This window comes from Ornithorhynchus anatinus, chromosome 1 (assembly GCF_004115215.2).
Source record: "Ornithorhynchus anatinus isolate Pmale09 chromosome 1, mOrnAna1.pri.v4, whole genome shotgun sequence".
Classification (NCBI taxonomy): domain Eukaryota; kingdom Metazoa; phylum Chordata; class Mammalia; order Monotremata; family Ornithorhynchidae; genus Ornithorhynchus; species Ornithorhynchus anatinus.
This window is the reverse complement of record NC_041728.1, coordinates 147,774,038-147,793,706: the sequence shown is the minus strand read 5'-3', so window position 1 is coordinate 147,793,706 and position 19,669 is coordinate 147,774,038. Positions and strand designations below refer to the sequence as shown.

At 47.9% G+C, this 19,669-nt stretch overlaps 1 protein-coding gene across 5 annotated transcripts in view; it reads right to left on the bottom strand.

The window, feature by feature from the left end:
* The window catches only part of ATP11B (ATPase phospholipid transporting 11B (putative)), a 146,921-nt gene extending 127,696 nt beyond the window's left edge, over nt 1-19,225 (bottom strand). For all 5 annotated transcript variants that reach the window (XM_029073628.1, XM_029073637.1, XM_029073620.1 and 2 more), the window contains exon 1: nt 19,179-19,225. In XM_029073628.1, coding sequence (XP_028929461.1) covers nt 19,179-19,205 — 27 coding nt within the window. In that variant the 5' untranslated portion in view covers nt 19,206-19,225. The remainder of the gene's footprint in view (nt 1-19,178) is intronic.
* Nucleotides 19,226-19,669: the final 444 nt, after the last annotated feature.

Sequence of the window (19,669 nt, the reverse complement as noted above, 5' to 3'; positions counted from 1 at the left end):
AGTACAGTACGACAGAGTTCATTCAATCATATTTACTGAGTGCTCACTGTGTGCATAACACTGTACTAAGCACTTGGAAGGTACAATTCAACAATAAAGAGACAATCCCTGCCCCAAATGGGTTTACAGTCTAGAAGGGGGGACACAGACATCAAAACGAGTCATCAATAACATTAATCTATATAGAATTATAAATACACATCAAAACAAGTAAACAGGCATTAATATAAATAAATAGAATTATAGATATGTGCATATACACACAAGTCCTGTGGGGTGGGAGGGTAGAGCAAAGGGAGAGAGTCATGGCGATGGGGCGGGGAGGGGGAACTGAGGAAAAGGGCTTAGTCTGGGGAGGCGTCTTGAAGGAGGTGAGCCTTCAGTAGGGCTTTGAAGGGGGTGTGCCAAGGTGGACCTGGGCACCGGCTACCCAGAGGTCAAAATGCCATCAGTGACGTAACCTCTCTGGCCATAGGAGGCGGGCCGGGAAGATAGGTGTCCCTCACCTCCGTGCCCACTCAATAAGGTATGGAAGGGAAGGGAGCGGAAGGGGGAGGAGATTGAACAGGAAGGAAGTGGGGACCACCCAAACCAAAGGTAATAAATACCTGTTGCCTCTGGTCTCTCTGGGAAGATCACAGCGGTAGCAACGGCCACCCACGTGTCTTTCCCTGTCCCGAGCACCAGACGCCATTCTGCCACCAGGAAAGACGCACAGAGACAGGGGTCGCGGGACGGGTGAATGTAACGCATAACTGGGTTAAATGCATAAGTGGGTAATGTATGAGTGTAACGCATATGTGAGCTTAGTGCATAAGCGGGCAATGTATAAGTGAGTATAATGCACATGTGAGTTTAGTGCCTAAGTGGATAGCGTACAAGCGAGTGTAACGCGCAAGTGAGTTTAACGCACGAGTGAGTGTAACGCATAAGTAAGTCTAAGGCCTAAATGGGTTCGGCGCATAAGTAGATTGAACGCTTAAGTGGATTCCTCCCAAGTGGGTGCGCACATGGTGGGAACTAGCCGCCTCAACCACGTTGTGGGTAAACCATTAATGAGCTCTGCCAGGGCGGGCCCCGCGGAATAAATTCTATACAAAACCCAGGTTTTCCATCCCCAGCCTCTCTCTTTCTCTCTCTCTCTGCGCCGATTCTGAAAGAACCTGTCCCCGGTGACGGGTGGCGGGGGGGAAGTGTGATTGGCGGATGTGAGGAGGGAGGGCATGCCAGGCCAGAGGTAGGACGTGGGCCAGGGGTCGACGGAGGGACAGGTGAGAACGAGGAACAGTGAGAAGGTTAGCGACACCAGAGGAGCGGAGTGTGAGGGCTGGGATGGAGAAGGAGAGAAGGGAGGTGAGGTAAGAAGGGGGCAAGGTGATGGAGAGCTTTGAAGCCAATAGTGAGGAGTTTTTCCTTGATAAGAAGATTGACAGGCAACCACTGGAGATTTTTGAGGAATGGGGGGTGACATGCCCAGAAAGTTTCTGTAGATGGATGATCCGGGCAGCAGAGTGAAGTACAGATTGAAGTGGGGAGAGACAGGAGGTTGGGAGGTCAGAAAGGAGGCTGATGCAGTAATCCAGTCAGGATAGGATGAGTGATTTTACTAACAGTAGTGGTAGGATGGAGAGAAAAGGGCGAATATCTTGGCGATGATGTAAAGGTGAGACCGGCAGGTTTTGGTGATAGATTGAATATGTGGGGTGAATGAGAGAGCAGAGTCAAGGATGACACCAAGGTTGCAGGCTTATGAGATGGGAAGGATGGTAGTGTCATTCACAGTGATGGGAAAGTCAGGGAGAGAACAGGGTTTGGGAGGGAAGATAAGGAGCTCTGACTTGGACATGGTGAGTTTTAGGTAGCGGCCAGACATCCAGGTGGGGATGTCCCGAAGGCAGGAGGAGGAGAGGTCCCGAAGACAGGAGATGCGAGCCTGGAGGGAGGGAAACGGGGGAGGTGATGTAGATTTGGGTATCATCCGCTTAGAGATTATAGTTGAAGCAGTGGGAGCAAACGAGTTCTCCAAAGGAGTGAGTGTAGATGAATAGAAGAGGACCAAGAACTGATCCTTGAGGAAGCCCTACAGTTAGAGGATGGGAGGAGGAGCCCACAAAGGAGACTGAAAATGAACAGCCAGAGAGGAAGAGAACTAGGAAAGGATGGAGTCTGTGAAGACAAGGTTGGATAAAGTGTTGAGGAGGAGGGGATTGGTCGACAGTATCAAAGGCCGCTGAGAGGTCGAGGAGGATCAGGATGGAGTAGGAGCCGCTGGATTTGGCAAGAAAGAGGTCACTGGTGACATTTGAGCGGGCGGTTTCAGTGGAGTGGAGGGGACGGGAGCCAGAATGGAGGGGGTCTGGGAGAGAATTAGAGGAGAGGAATTTGAGGCAGAGAGTGCAGATGACTTGCTCCAGGAGTCTGGAAAAGAAGGGCAGGAGGGAGATGGGGCGATGACTTAAGGGGGCTGTGAGGTCAAGGGAGGGTTTTTTTTAGGATGGGGGAGACATGGGCGAGTTTGAGGGCAGAGAGGAGGAAGCCGGTGGAGACTGAGCAGAGTAGGTGGACATGACCCCTGCCCACAAGAAGCTTACAGTCTAGACAGGGAGGCAGACAGGAAAATGAAATTACAGATATTAACATAAATCATAGAAAAAGAATTACAGATAGTATAGGGTATATGAGTAGGTATAGGGTTCCTATGTACAAAATTACAAGGTATATGGATATGTACTTTACGTGTACACAATTACAGGGCATATGGATCTGTAGAGGGTTCACAGGTATGCAATTACAGGGTACATAGAAATATACCTATGGGCTGTGGCACTGAGGGCGGGGTGGATATTAAGCACTTAAAGGTTCCAGGTCCACGTAAACAGGTGAATGGGAAAGTGAAAAGGGGAAACGAGAGCTTAGTTGGGGATGGCTTCTTGGAGGAGCTGTGATTATAAGCTGGCTCTGAGGGTGAGGAGAGCGAAGGTCTACCGTATATGAATGGGGAGGAAATTCCAGGCTAGAGGGAGGATGTGGGCGAGGGGTCGGCTGCAAGATAGACAAGATGGTGGCACGGGGTATAGGCTGGTGTTAGGGGAGTCAAGTGTGCAGGTTGGGTTGTTGTAGGAGATTAGCGAGGTAAGGTAGGAGGCGGGAGAGCTGATCGAGTGTTTGAAAGCAGACGGCAGAGAGTCTCCGGTGGTACGGAGGCGGATGGGCAACCGTTGGAGGTTTCGGAGGAGTTGTGAATCAGACAACCTTATTTTAGAAAAATGATCTGGGCAGCCGAGCAAAATATAGACTGGAATGAGGAGATCCAGGATGTAGGGAGGTCAGTGAGGAGGCTGACACAGTAGTTGAGGTAGAATATGGGAGTACCTCGGATCGACACGGTAGCGGTTCTAGTCTCGGCTTTAACATGTGATTTTGGGCCAAGTCGCTTGACTTCTCTAGAATCCCAGTTTCCTGGGATAGTAAAAGGGGGATAGTAGGCCTGGCCCTCCCTCTATAATAATTGTGGTATTTGTTAAGCACTTACTATGTGCCAGGCACTGTACTAAGCACTGGAGGGAATACCAGCAAATCGGGTTGGACACAGTCCCTGCCCCTTGTGGGGCTCACAGTCTTAACCCCCATTTTCCAGATGAGGTAACTGAGGCCCAGAGAAGTGAAGTGATTTGCCCAATGTCATCCAGCAGACAAGTGGAGGAGCCGGGATTAGAACCCATGACCTTCTGACTCCCGGGCCTACGCTCTATCCACTAGGCGGTGCGGCTTCTCTATCTCACAAGGGTGGGAAGGCAAAAAGAGAGAACTGACGTGAAAGCACAGCTGATGCAACTCAGTGTCCGGTATCCACTCCCCTTCTTAAAAACCTCCAGTGGTTGCCTATCAACCTCCGCGCAAAACAAAAACTTCTCACTCTAGGCTTCGAGGCTGTCCATCACCTTGCCCCCTCCTACCTCTCCTCCCTTCTCTCCTTCCACCGCCCACCCCGCACGCTCCGCTCCTCTGCCGCCCACCTCCGCCGTCCCCCGTTCTCGCCTATCCCGCCGTCGACCCCTGGGCCACGTCCTCCCACGGTCCTGGAACGCCCTCCCTCCTCATCTTCGCCAAACTGATTCTCTTCCCCTCTTCAAAACCCTACTTTAAAGCTCACCTCCTCCAAGAGGCCTTCCCAGACTGAGCTCCCCCTTTTCCCTCTGCTCCCCCTCTATCCCCCCCTTCACCTCTCCTAAGCTAAGCCCTCTTTTCCCCCCTTTTCCCTCTGCTCCTCCCCTCTCCCTTCCCATCCCCTCAGCACTGTACTCGCCCGCTCAACTGTATATATTTTCTTTACCCTATTTATTTTGCTAATGAGATGTACCTCACCTTGATTCTATTTATTTGCTATTGTTTTAATGAGATGTTCATCCCCTTGATTCTATTTATTGCTATTGTTCTCGTCTGTCTCCCCCGATTAGACTGTAAGCCCGTCAATGGGCAGGGACTGTAGCTGTTACCGATTTGTACATCCCAAGCGCTTAGTACAGTGCTCTGCACATAGTAAGCGCTCAATAAATACTATTGAATGAATGAATCTCCAGGGCCTATAGTGACCCCCTTAAATGCCCAAATGATTACTGCATTGGCGCTGTCAAAATAACTGGCAAGACAGGTGGGTAAGAGAGACTCCAGAGGCTATATGGTGATCCAGACTATTCATTTTGCTTTGACTTTAGTCTGTTCAAGGTAATATACCTTGGGAAAAATCACTGCATTATTTGCCCGTGGAAAGACATTGTACACAGCCTCTCCCCTCCTAAGACTGCAAACTCGTTATGGGCAGGGAGCTTGCCTATTGACTCTATTGATAGAGTAAATGCTCAATAAATTCTGCCGTTTGATTGATAGCCTTTATAAACAAACGGGGATAAATGCACCAGAATGTTGTCACTTTTGAAGCTTTTGAGAATGCTAAATTTATCTGCAGATTTCTAGGTGCATTAGGAAGAAAGTTTTTATAACTCTCTCCTAAAGGATTAGGTTTAAACACTTTTTTCCTCATAACTTAATCATGCATATTGCAGCTTGCCGATAAATTAAGAATCACGCAAGTTACGGCTTTAATCCAAGTGCTGCCTAACCATTTTTACGGGTCAGGCTGTAGAAATTAGGGATCTTAGTTGCATAAGAATCTCCTAAACTTGAAGGCCTATTAAAATAGGCTTTACCTTTCAGAACCTCCAGTTCAGTGATTCTTGCCAAAAGGTTTAAATCGGTTCAGGAACAAATGAGATTTAAAATGATTTATTTCAGCTTGGCAAACGGTGCTCAAAAATCATTAAGATGATGAAACTTCATATGGCCTTCATAACTGGCTTCAGGCCTTTGTTCCTTTGCCAGGACTGGACCTGTTCTGCCCAGCAGGCTGAGCAACGGTTCTCATGATGCCAGAACACCAGACCGTGCTTCAGAGGGACAAGAACTTCCATTTTCTAAGTGGTTGGTGAGGTCGCTAAGGGATGAAACCTCTAAAAGCCGATTATCTGCCATTTCCCTAACTTCTGGGCCTAGTGGGTACAGCACAGGTCCAAAAGTCAGAAGGACTTGGGTTCTAATCCTAACTCTACTACTTCTCTGCTATGTAACCCTAGGCAAATCGCTTCACTTCTCTGGGCCTCAGTTACCTCATCTGTCAAATGGGGATTAAGACTGTGAGCCCACTGTGGGACAGGGACTGTGTCCAACCCCATTTGCTTGTCCCCACCCCAGTGCTTAGTACAGTGCCTGGCACTTGGCTCAAGTACCACAGTTATTATTATTTCACTCACCAGAAAAATCAAAAAAAGGCCACAGATATTTGTTTGATTTGTCCCTGGGTTGTTTGATTCTTCCTCCACTTTCCCACATGCTATACAGTTCTTTTTAATATCCTTTCTAGGGAATGTTTCTACCAAATCTGTTATTGTGTACACTCCCGAGAGCTTAATACAGTACTTTGCACAAAGTAAGCACTCGATAACGATATTTGTTAAGCGCTTACTATGTGCCAAGCATTGTTCTAAGCGCTGGGGTAGATACAAGATAATCAGGTTGTCCCACGTGAGGCTCACAGTCTTGACCCCCATTTCACAGATGAGGTAACTGAGGCCCAGAGAAGTGAAGCGACTGGCCCACAGCCACACAGTTGACAAGTTGTGGAGTCGGGATTAGAACCCAGTGCCTCTGACTACCAAGCCCGTGTTCTTTCCACTAAGCCATGCTGCTTCTCTAATAAATAAATATCACTGATTGATTCTAGTAGTATGCCAAATGAAGAGCCCCCAAATCAGCAGGTTAAAGACCATCAGCTGTCTTCTCTTTCCAATAGGGCAGAAAAAATTTAGGTTATAACTAGACTAACCCAAGGCTTCTGGGGGGCGGGGCACAAACCCGATTCACCTCCCCACCCCATAGCTCTGAAACTGCTGCTTCTGCACTTCCATACCACTTAAAGTCTAAAGTACTCACAACCTCCCATAACACTTTGAATATATCTTACATATCTATCATCTATCAACCAACCATATCTATTGAGCACTTACTGTGTGCAGAGCACTGTACTGAGAGCTTAGGAGAGGATAATATACTCCCTGCCCAAAACGAGCTTGCAATCTAGAGGGGAAGACAGACATTAATATAAACAAATAAATTACAGCTATGAACATAAGTTCTGTGAGACTGCCCAGGGGGTGAAGAGGGTGCATATTAAACTACAAAGATTTATACTTATTAATAATGTTGGCATTTGTTAAGCGCTCACTATGTGCAGAGCACTGTTCTAAGCGCTGGGGTAGATACAGGGTAATCAGGTTGTCCCACGTGAGGCTCACACTCTTAATCCCCATTTTACAGATGAGGGAACTGAGGCACAGAGAAGTGAAGTGACTTGCCCACAGTCACACAGCTGACAAGTGGCAGAGTTGGGATTCGTACCCATGACCTCTGACTTTCAAGCCCGGGCTCTTTCCACTGAGCCACTAACTTATGCACACAGCCTCCTTTCCCACTTGCTTCTATTTTATTTTTTTTGTCTGCCTCCCCCAGTAGATTTTAAACTCCTTGAAGGCAGAGCTCCTGTCTACTCATTTTATTGTACTCGTCCAACTACTTCAAGTACTGCTAATTGATTAATAATTGTAGATTTTTCAATGCATTTCACAAAAACAGAATACTTCAAAGTTACCAAAGCAGGACTCAGAGGGACCTTTCGTAATGTTACACTGCGGGCATGTTTTTATGAGAAAACCTTCAGGAATTTATCACTTGACCATGACGTGAAAAGCCACTGCCAACACTGGTAGAGTATGTTCAGTTCTTTAAAATCTAAAACCTAAAGTCCCGGGAAAGCTTTCTTGCATGTCTTTGCCCAACGTCAAATTTTCCTGTCAACAGAAGTAGTGCGCAAAATGCCCCAGAGCGAGAAGGTGTTAGAAAAATTTCTGTGATTCCCTGCCCAAGGAACAGCCAGGCCTACCCCACAGCTCCCAAACCCAGGAGCTGGGGAAGAACCTGCATTGAGTCAAACCCAATAAGATTACTTTAGTCAGTAATAGTAATTATAATAATGATAAAAATAATTGTAGTATTCACTAAGCTTACTACGCACCAGGCACTGTACTAAGAGCAAGGGTGGATACAAGCAAATCGGGTTGGACACAGTCCCTGTCCCACGTGGGACTCACAGTTTCACTCCCCATTTTACAGATGACGAAACCGAGGCCCGGTGAAGTCACTTGCCCGAGGTCACACAGACAAGTGGCAGAGCCGGGATGAGAATCCATGACCTTCTGACTCCCAGGCCCGTGCTCTATCCACTAAGGCCATGGTTCTTCAGCATCCCCTCTTCTGATTTTTGCTGGGACACTACAGTTCTTAATGGCAACTCCGCACATCTGCAACTGACACCCGGGCTGCTGAACTTTGAGCCCGACCATCCCCGAAGGCTACCACTTCTAAGCCACCATCTCCCTCAAACTTGAATCTGAATCGAGGCTTGTAGGCTAGTGTCCAGGATCTGGTACTTAATCCAGTTCTAGACACGGAGCAGAGGCCCCGGATCGCCAGGCAGTGAAGGGCTCTACTAAAGGGTACCGACTCTCCACGATGCGCGTGATGGCAAATTTGCAGCTGCACTTTGAGGAGATTCAGTGCCCTTGGGACACGGCTTTTAGATATTCGGCCTTCGGGAACAAACCTAGGTTGCCGCTTATCAATGTAAGCCAACTTACTGTCACGGTCAATGCTCTCATTTCTCGGAGATCTGACAAGAATCCAGTCATTCCCAGCACGTCTCGAAGAATGACGATAATGGAAAATTAAACTCTTGTCTGCTTTAACAAGACACATTTTGCATGAGCAGGCAAGTAGTGAAAACTTGGCAGGCTGGTTTTCTCCCGGGCATTTCCAACAGGCCAGGACATTCCCTCTGGGCCACGGCTCGGTCTATCTAATCTAGTCAATGCATGCATCATTTATTTCAGCGGGGAAAGTTTATTGGGCATGCAGTAGTTTCTAGCCCAAAATTGTGCGTTAAAGATAAGTCTCTGTAACTCTGTGAAGAAATCATTCTTCGATGCTTTTCTTAGGAAAAGTTAGGGTCTTAAAATGAAGACCCATAAAGTACTAAGTTAAATGAATGAAAACACCAAAGGGGAGAAGGGGGTATTCGGTTGACCAATCACTCCTCCTGAATTGAAATTGAATATGGGGCGAGTTTGGACCATTGGTAGGTCTTCGGAAAGTATTTGTTGGTGAAAACCGTATTCGCGGTAGAGTAACATGTCTTTCAAGCCTTATTAAAAGCACATCTCCTCCAAGAAGCCTTCCCCAACTAAGCCTTCATTTTCTCCTCTCCCACTTCCTTCTGCCTCGCCCTCTGATCTGTACTCTTTACCTACCCCACCTTCAGAGAAGAAGTAAGTTTTCATTTGTATAATGGAGTATTCCTAGGTAAAGAAGTTATGGCATTTAGGCAACCTACACAAACAATAGAAAAAAGTGTGCTCCTAAATGACAAGCGGCAAAACATATTCGAGAGGCCAGTGGTTTCTTGGGACCAATTTCCACGCTTTCTTAGAGGCATCCTCACTGCAGACCATAAAGTGTTCACCAGTGGATCGGAACGCTAAGACATCAACCCCAGAATGTGCTAGGGAGATTCCATAGCCCTGCCTAATCAAACTCCTGGGAATCCCTGCCACCTTCCCACTGTGGCACCTAGAGCTCCCACTCTTGACACTGCCAATGCATGTCTCCCTTCACTCCATACTTCACCCTGCAGCCCGGATCATTTTTCTACAAAACTGTTCGGTCCACGTTTCCCCACTCCTCAGGAACCTCCGGTGGCTGTCCATCCACCTCTGCATCAAACTCCTTACCACTGGCTTTAAAGCATTCAACTGCCATTTGTCAGCTGTGTGACGGTGGGCAAGTCACTTCACTTCTCTGTGCCTCAATTCCCTCATCTGTACAATAGGGAGCCTCACGTGGGGCAACCTGATGACCCTGTATCTCCCCCAGCGCTTAGAACAGTGCTCTGCATATAGTAAGCGCTGAACAAATACCAACATTACTATTATTACCTTGCCCTCTCCTACCTTAACTCCCTGATTTCCTACACCAAACCAGCCCACACACTTCACTCCTCTAATGCCAACTTACTGTACTTCGATACACCCTGCCGCCGACCTCTCACCCACATCCTGCCTCCGGCCTGGGATTCCCTCCCCCTTTAAATCCTACAGACGATCACTCTCCCCACTTTGAAAGCTTTATTATAAGCACATCTCCAAGAAGCCTTCCCCAACTAAGACTTCATTTCCTCCTTTCCCACTTCCTTCTGCCTCGCCCTCTGATCTGACCTCTTTATCTCCCCACCTTCAGCCCCACAGCAGTTAGGTACATATCTGTAATTTATTTGCTTAATGTCTGTCTTTCTCTCTAGACTGTAAACTCCCTATGCGCACGGAATGTGTCTACCAACTCTGTTATCTGTACTCTTCCAAGTATCTAGTATAGTGCTTCGCACAGAGTAAATACTCAGTCGACTGACTGCGTGCAGGTGGGGGGTCCGGGGAGGGGTCCCGGCGAGCGGTAGAGGATTTTGCAGTAGGAGCCCGGCCCTCAGCCTCTCTTCCCACTAAACTCCGGAGTGAAACCCCTGGGCTACAAGCTGAGGCTGCACCTTCAAAGCCTGGAATGTTGGGAAGTGTTTGATTGTCACTGGCACCATGGTATCCCGAGGAGAGGCACTTGGAAGCCCCCAGGATCACCTCCACCACAAGACCTGCTGGACATGAAACTTCCGTCCTATGTTTTCATCTTTGCTTTCATATTATTTTATCTTTTCTAATGTATCAGTGGCCAAGCCTTACCCATCTCATTCTTAAATGGTGGACCCCTGGAAGGTCAGAGACCAAGTCTTACTCTCCTCTGATCTGTGAATTTCTTTCCCCCCAGTTCAGTAAATAATTGTCTGGATATCACAGGTTGTCTTTCCGTGCCCCTTGGATCGATCGATCAATCAGTGGCATTCACTGAGTGCTTACTGTGAGTGGAACACTATTCTAAGCAGATGGGAGAGTTCAAATCAAAAGATACGAACAAAAGAGGAGGTATAGATGGTACCTGCCGACAAAGAGCTGAAAGACTAGAGAGGAAGACAGACATTAAAATAAATCACAGCAAGGCCTGGGAATCAGAAGGACTTGAGTTCCAATGCCAGCTCCACCGCTTGTCTGCTGTGTGAACTTGGACAAGTCACTTAATCTCTCTGAGTCTCAGCTATCGCATCTGTAAAATGGGGATTAAGACTGTGACTTAATTCTGCTGCCTGGATCATTTTTCTAAAAAAAATATTCAGCCGTGTCTTCCCTCTCCTCAAAACCCTCCAATGACTGTCCAACCAGAGATGGATCAAACCGAAACTGCTTACCACCAGCTTTAAGGCATTCAGTCAGTTCTCGCCCTCCTACCATATCTCGCAAATCTCCCGCTACAACTCTGTCCATACACTCCACTCCTCTAATTCCAACCCATTTCCTGTACTTTGATCTCCTCTATCTCCCCACCAACCCCTCTCCCATGTCCTCCCCCAGCCTGAACTCCGTCCTCTTTCACATCCAACAGACTACCACTCTTCCTACCTTCAAAAGCCCTATTAAAATCACATCTCCTACAAGAGGTCTTCCTTGACTAATCCTCCATTTCCCTTACCAGGCTCTCCCTTGTGTCACCTAAGCACTTGGATCTGTAGCTTTAAGCACTTGATGTCATCCCATCTCAGGCCCTCAGCACTCATGCACATATCTATATGTACACCTTACCCTCTCCTTCAGTCCCTCGGCATTTACGTACCTATCCACATGACCACCCCACCCATATACTCTCTAAACTGAAAGCTCCTTATGGACAGGGAATGTGTCTACAAACTCTACAGAGTATGCGCTCAAATACGATCGATTGTTTGCATTTTTTGAGTGCTTGCTGGGTACAGAGCACTTGCGAGAATACGATACAAGAGTACTGGTAGACACAATTGCTGGAGCTTACATCCCCCCGAATCTGTAAGGCCTGTGACTCAATACGACCACTAATCTTGCCAACTAAGCACTTAATCTTGCTCTCAAGCACTTAGTACAGTGGTCATCACTCAATGGGCTTTCGACGAGTACTCCTGGGCTTTCGACGAGTACTCCTGAAGAATCAATCCATCACATTTATCGAGCCCTACTGTGTGAAGAAGACTGTTCTAAGCACTTGGGAGAGTACAATATAACAGGGTCGGGAGACACGTTCAAACTCCACTTTCCTAAACGTGTGTACACTTCAAAATTAGGAAGAGTTTTTAGAAAATTAGGAAGAAATTATTTAGAAGATGAAGCCTAAAAGTTTGCTTAAGATTTAACAATATTGCATCTCACAAGCATAAAGCGCAGTATTACTTTAAAAGCTATATCTTCATCGGGGCTCAGGTGCCCACTTTACCTGCTACATTACGCCCATTACAGCCCTCACACACACTAAAATTTTTTCACCCTCCTCCTCTCCCCCGGGGCTCAAAATGAGAAGTTTGCACCTCTGAACCTGGGTGCCGTTTCCTAAGACTGATCAATTTATCCTTTAAATTGCCCGGCAATAATACTGCCTTTTCCCAGTGCTCTTGGCAGAAAAATTCTGACCTTTGACTTTCTAAAGACAGATTTCCCAAAATAGTTTCAATGTTTTATTCTGATATCTGGTAAAATTTACTTGGGCTGGAAATGTATAATATTAAAATTGCTGGCAAAGCCATCACCAATGCACTTAATGCCCCAGTGAATCATGCTTCTTCCCTTAACATCCTTGTCCTTACTTCCTCTCCTATTAATCAGTGGTATTTACCAAGCACTTATCTGGTACTGAACACTGTACTAAGCCCTTGAGACTACGCCGGGATACAACATGATAGGTGGACTGCCCTCAGGAACCCTACAATCTAGTGAAGGACCCAGCCGCTAAAAAGAAATTACAGCTAGGAGTCAGTCGGTCGATCATACTGGTTGAGCACAGACCGTGTGCAGAGCACTGTACTAAGCACCTGGGAAGCAGCGTGGCTTAGTGGAAAGAGCACGGGCTCGGGAGTCAGAAGATGTGGGTTCTGATCCCAGCTCCGCCACTTGTCAGCTGTGTGACCTTGGGCACGTCATTTAACTCCTGTGTGCCTCAGTTATCTCATCTGTAAAATGGGGATTAAAAGTATGAGCCCCACGTGGGACAACCTAGTTACCTTGCATCTACCCCAGCGCTTAGAACAGAGCTTGGCACATAGTAAGCGCTTAAATACCACGATTCTTATTATTACAATATAACAGACACTTTCCCTAACCACAACGAGCTTACAGTCTAGAAGAGAAATAGGAGAGTCCAAAGATATGCAGCCAAGGGCCGGGGGTTCGGGGGAGGAGTGGGTATCAAAGTGCTGAAGAGGTACAGACCCAGCTGCACAGAAAACGTGTGAAAGACAGCACACAAGGTGGGGAAATGAAGTGAGTCAGAGCAGGCTCAGCCGCAATGGGACCGCGTGCCCCAGATCTTCATCTCATTCTGTCGCTTCCTTCCTATTAAAACCTACCAGGAAACAACACACACATGAACCTATACCAAGGGGCACAGGTGATAAGAACTAAGAGAAAACAGAGAACAACAAAAATACAAAGAAATTGTAGACAATCCTCTGTGGCACAAAAACAGGCAAACGATCGGCAGTTGTAGCCTAAGTTTAGAGTGGACAAAGTAACCGAGAGATCCTGGTAGTTATCGTGATGTTACTTGAGTCGGGTTCGACTACAGCATGAGCAATTATTTTACATATAACTCTGGAAACGATACCCGGCAGTTTTTAAAGACATTTTACTGATCAATATTTTAAATCGGCATAATTACTCTTAGTCTAAACACATCTGGAATTCATTTTTTAAATGCTCTTCAAATTTGAATCAAGAAACCCATGTACAGTTTTGCTACCGCATTAGGTTCAACTGGGCTGAGCCAGATGATGCTATCAGAGTTGAGAGGTAAAAGGAGCGTTGCTTTTATTGGCTTATTACCAAAAAAAAAAAATAAAAATGAAAAATGGTAACTTTATATTTACCAATTTGGGGTTCATGCATAGTTTAGGTTAGCAGGCTCAATTCACATTTTTACTTCCTCCCCTTCGGGAAACTCCCAAACATTGAACTTTCATATTTTAGCAAGTATCAAGTGTCAAGCTATTGAGTAGTTTGATAAACTACTAGTAAACTACTAAATAGCTTCTGGTCAGTTTGTTGGGTTTTTTTTTTTTTAAATAATGAAAGTGACTTTTGTGGGTGAGATACCAAACAAACAATATAGTAAAGTGCCCTGACAACTAATCAAACTTTCCTTGGCAGTTTCTTTATGGAGCTTTATCGCTTTCCAAGTTTCACCAAATCTAAAAAAGAAAGTTCTTTAGAAGAAGATTCACTAATTAAACTCTAACAGTAATTCTAATGGAACTATAAGAACTATTTAATGTTGCCTAGTAATTACCCTTTTATCAAAAGTGGGTGTTTTTTTTTAAATTCTGGTTTTGCAAAGGCCTACCCTTGGGAAGAATATGATTTATTCGTTTAGACAACCTGATCACTATCTTTCAAAAGTGAAACTTTTGATCCAAGTCAGAAATGGCATATTTATAATAACTAATGCATATTTATAATAACAATGCTTCACACTAGTAAGCGCTGAACAATTACCATTAAAAACAATGGCAGTTTTGAACCGTTCCCTCTAAATGACACACTGAGCCAGAAAAGATGAAATTATAGAAGTTTTTCACTAAATAACATCTTTCATTTTAAAACTGGTAAATACCTTTTCTCTGAAACATACAAAACTATATTTAGCCATCATTGAGCAGGGATTGTCTCCATCTGTTGCCGAATTTTACATTCCAAGTGCTCAGTACAGTGCTCTACACATAGTAAGTGCTCAATAAATACTATTGAATGAATATATTGTCCTGCTGTAAAGACTACATTGAAAATCAGCACATATATTTATATTTTTAGGGCAACTAAAGGCACCTAGTTCAAGACCCAAAACTCCCATTAAGCAAGTGACTACAAATATCTTCAGCAGAGAAAAAATGTTGACAGAGGTTGTCCTGGGGACAATTTTCTTTCCTAACACTGTCATACAAATGAATCTGCACACACATGGATATAAAGAAAAATAAAACCACAGGTCCAGATCTAAATTAGTTATCTGCTTTAAAAAAAAATCTCAGTTTTTAAAAACCGGAAGCAGTCATTTTAAATTCTTCTAAGAGCATTAGAACTATAAAAAAACCTGACAAACAGTACTCTCTCTGGAATCAATAATCCAAAGCGTCATCCTACAATTAAAATGTAAAACCATCAGGGGAAAGGAGAAGCAGACATTTCAAGTCAATGATTTCCAGATGAATTCTGGCCTATTGTGGCCAATTTTTAAACAGGAGAGCAGGAATTTTTCAGAGGGTCAACAATCCCCCACCCCCCATCTAACAATAGAAAACACTGTATCATCATTCACTTTATAATCCCAGTGGCGCAGGAATGAGTTCCCCTCAGAAACGGCACCATCATTCGATCAATCAATCCATATTTACTGAGCGCTTCCTGAGTGCAGAGCACTGTACTAAATGCTTGGGAGAATACAACAGAGTTGGGAGACATGTTCCCTGCCCACAGAGCTCACAGTCAAGAGAGGGAGGTAGACTTTAATATAAATAAATTCCAGATATGTTCTTGAGTGCTGTGGGACTGGCCATCTTATAGATTTGTTGCGGGCAGGGAAAGTCCACCAACTCTGTCACACTGTGGTCTCCCAAGCGCTTAATACTGTGCTCTGCACACAGCAAGCGTTCCAAGGCAATGGAATGAAAAGCCAAGGCAATGTGCTTCTTAAATCCCCAAGTTTACTGTGTAATAAATATGAGCTACCCATACTCTAAGGCTTATTTTTATAACATCTGATGATTACTTTAAAGGGTATAATCAACTAAGGTTCAGCATTCAGCTCAACGTCCACGGGCCACAAAATGAGAAATCTACCCCTTAACATCCAAGGGAATCTTCCACTTTCTTAACTATGATTTTGGCACTGCCCGTATTAACCATTTTCGGTTTGTTGTAATAACACGCTTTCGAAGGAAAATAGAAACCAGTCTGTATAGATTGGGTTGCGCACTTACAACCGGCGAGATGAGTATCCTAATTGCCAGTTGCCTTCTTTCTATATTACTTTACAGTAGAGCTGCCAAGTCGCATTCATCTGGAGAGATTTCTCTCTGTGGAGATCGGCTCTGGGAATTAATTCTGGGACAGTTGAGAATTTACTATCATTTTAATCACCCTCGTCGGAAGGGCCCCCTCAACGTGCTTCGCTGAACTGGCCAACATTTCAGTCTATCCTCTTGAACGGTCCTCGCTTCCCCCGTTTTTTTGAGGAAGCTGGGAAAAGCCAGGGATGCGAAGTTTCACCTGCAAGAGGAAGAGAAACAGGCCAAACCAGCACCGGCAGGGTTCAGTTTCCGTTTCCAGGGAAACGAGGTCGGAGGCAGGCACGGAGAAGCAATGCCGCCTAATGGATGGAGCCGGGCCCGGACGTCAGAAGGACCTGGGTTCTGATCTCCCCTCTGACAACTGCCCGCCGCGTGACCCCGGCCAAATCGCTACGCTGGGTCTCGCTTCCTTCTCTGTAAAATGGGGATTAAGACTGGGAGCTTAATTCCAGGTTGACTGTGTCCATTCCGATTAGCCTGTATTTACCCCAGTTCGTGCCTGGAACATAGTCAGTGCTTAATACCACGGAAGAAGGAAGTGTCTTTTTCCCTGGGGGTGGGGAGGGTTGTTTTGCTCGGGGGCTCAGAGGGAGGACCCAGGGGCAGGGCCAGGGCCTGTTGGTACAATCTCTCATCCTATCCCGACTGGATTACTGCATCAGCCTTCTTTCCCATCTCCCGACCTCCTGCCTTTCGCCGCTTCAGTCTACACATCACTCCGCTGCCCGGATTATCTTTCTGCAGAAAGGCTCTGGGCCTGTCAATCCCTTCCTCAAAACCCTCCGGTGGTTGCCTATCAACCTTCGCAGGAAACAAAAACTCCTCACTCTAGGCTTCAAGGCTCTCCATCACCTCGCCCCTTCCTACCTCTCCTCCCTTCTCTCTTTCCACCGCCCACCCCGCACGCTCCGCTCCTCCGCCGCCCACCTCCTCGCCGTCCCCCGGTCTCGCCTATCCCGCCGTCGACCCCCGGCCCACGTCCTCCCGCGGTCCAGCAATGCCCTCCCTCCTCACCTCCGCCAAACTCTCTTCCCCGCTTCCAAGCCCTACTGAGAGCTCACCTCCTCCTGCAGGCCTTCCCAGACTGAGCCCCCCTTTTCCTCTGCTCCTCCTCCCCATCGCCCCGACTCCCTCCGCTCTATCCCCTTCCCTGCCCCACAGCCCTGGGGTATATTGATACATATTTATTACTCTATTTTATTAATAATGTGCATCTATCTATAATTCTATTTATCTATTCTGATGGTATCGATGCCTGTTTACTTGTTTCGTTCTGTTGTCTGCCTTCCCCTTCTAGACTTTGAACCCGTTGTTGGGAAGGGATTGTCTCTGTTGCTGAATTGCCCTTTCCAAGCGCTTCCTACAGTGCTCTGCACACAGTAAGCGCTCAATAAAAACGACTGAATGGGTCGGAGGCTGGGAGAGGGTCTGGGCCCTGGGCCGGACTCACACCTGAGGGCAGGAAGTTCCCCGTTCATTCATTTATTTATTCATTCAATCGCATTTATTGAGCACCTACTGTGCGCAGAGCGCTGTACTGTAGGTGAAGCAGTGTGGTTTAGCGGAGATGATGGCATCTGTTAAGCGCTTACTATGCGCCAAACACTATTCTAAGCACTGGAAAGAGCAGGGATTTGGGAATCAGAGGTCTTGGGTCCTATTCCCGGCTCCGCCACTTGTCCGCTGTGTGACCCTGGGCAAGCCACTTCTCTGTGCCTAAATTACCCCATCTGTAAAATGGGGATTAAAACTGTGAGCCCATGGGATGATGTGATCACCTTGTACTTACCCCAGTGCTTAGAACAGTGCTTGGCACATGGTAAGGTTTAACAAATACCATAATTATTATTATTATTCTCTGGGCCTCAGTGACCTCATCTGTCAAATGGGGATGAAGACTGTGAGTCCCACGGGGGACCACCTAATTACCTCGTATCTACCCCAGCGCTTGGAACAGTGCTTGGCACATAGTAAGCGCCTAACAGATGCCATCATGATTATTACCGGTGCAATTCGGCAACAGAGAGAGACAATCCCTGCCCAACAACGGACTCGCAGTCTAAAAGATGGGGCGAGCTCAATTCCAGCCTCTTTACCGAGCCCTCGCTATGTGCAGAGCACTGTCCGAGACGCTGAGGAGAGGGCACTGTAGCACCAAACGTACTTTCATTCAATTGTATTTATTGAGCGCTTCCTGTGTGCAGAACACTGTCCTAAGCGCTTGGAATGTACAACTGGGCCACAGATCGAGACCATCCCTGCCCAACAGGCTCATTCATTCCATCATATTTATTGAGGGCTTACTGGGTGCGCAACACTGTAGTAAGCGCTTAGAATGTGTAATTCGGCCCCAGAGAGAGACCATCCCTGCTCAACAACAGGCTCATTCATTCCATCATATTTATTGAGTGCTTCCTGGGTGCAGAGCACTGTACTAGGCGCTTAGAAGGTATAATTCGGTACCAGAGAGAGACCATCCCTGCCCAACGACGGGGAGGAGAGGAGGAAGGGGAGAGGAAGAGGAGGAGGAGAAGAGGAGGGGAGGAGAGGGGGAGAGGAAGAGGAGGCGGAGGAGAGGAGGAAGGGCAGAGGAAGAGGAGGACGAGAGGAGGAGGAGAAGAGGAGGAGGAGAAGAGGAGGGGAGGAGAGGAGGAGGAGAAGAGGAGGGGAGGAGAGGAGGAAGGGGAGAGGAAGAAGAGGAGAAGAGGAAGAGGAGAAGAGGAGGGGAGGAGAGGAGGAAGGGGAGAGGAAGAAGAGGAGAAGAGGAAGAGGAGAAGAGGAGAAGAGGAAGAGGAGAAGAGGAGGAGAGGAGGAAGGGGAGAGGAAGAGGAGGCGGAGGAAGGGGAGAGGGGGAGGAGAAGAGGAGGAAGGGGAGAGGAGGGGAGGAGAGGAGGAGAGGAGGAAGGGGAGAGCAGGGGAGGCGGAGAAGAGGAGGAAGGAGAGAGGAAGAGCAGGAGGAGAGGAGGAAGGCGAAAGGGAGAGGGGGAAGGGGGAGAGGAAGAGGAGGAGAAGAGGAGGAGCAGAGGAAGGAGAGAGGAAGAGGAGGAAGAGAGGAGGAGGAGCGGAGGAGAAGAGGAAAAGGAGGAGAAGAGGAGGAGGAAGAGAAGAGAAGGAAGAGAAGAAGGGGAAGGAGGGGAGGAAGAGGAGGGGGGGGAAGAGAAAGGGGAGGACGAGCAGAGGAGGAGGGACGAAGAGGGAAAAGAAGAGGACGAAGAGAAAGAGGAGAAGGAGGATGGAGCGGAGGTCCCCGAAGCGGCCTAGCCGTGCCCCCCCCCCCCCTCCCCTCCCCCCTCCTCCGCCCCCGTCCCTCCCCCGCGTCCCGAGCGGCACCTACCAGCTGCTGGCGGAGCCACCGCAACATGCCCCCGCCCGCCCCGCCCCGGCCCGGCCCGGCCCCCCGACGGCTACTGCAGCCCGGGGGCCCCCATGATGCCGCCGCCGCACCGACCGACCCGCCCCCCCCACGGGCAGACGGACCGACCGACCGACGGACGGACGGACGGAGGGAGGAGCGGCCGCTGCGGACCACACGGCGCCCGCCGCCGGACCCCGCCCCCTCCGGACGGGACCATCGCCGAACGCGGACCGGGGGGGGCCGGCACCTCCAGCGCACCCGCCTCACCCCCTCCCCCTTCCTCGCCGCGGGTAAAAGCCACCCCGACCCGCCGTCTCCTCCACAAAGAAAACCCGACGTCAACCCTCTCCCTCTCCCTCCTGCTCCTCCGCGCTCACTCCGCTCCCTGTCTCCGTCCCCCCCTCTCACCTAATGGTCTCGTCCGGCTCTCCGGCGGTAGAAAAGGGGGCGGGGCGGGGGGGGGACCGCGA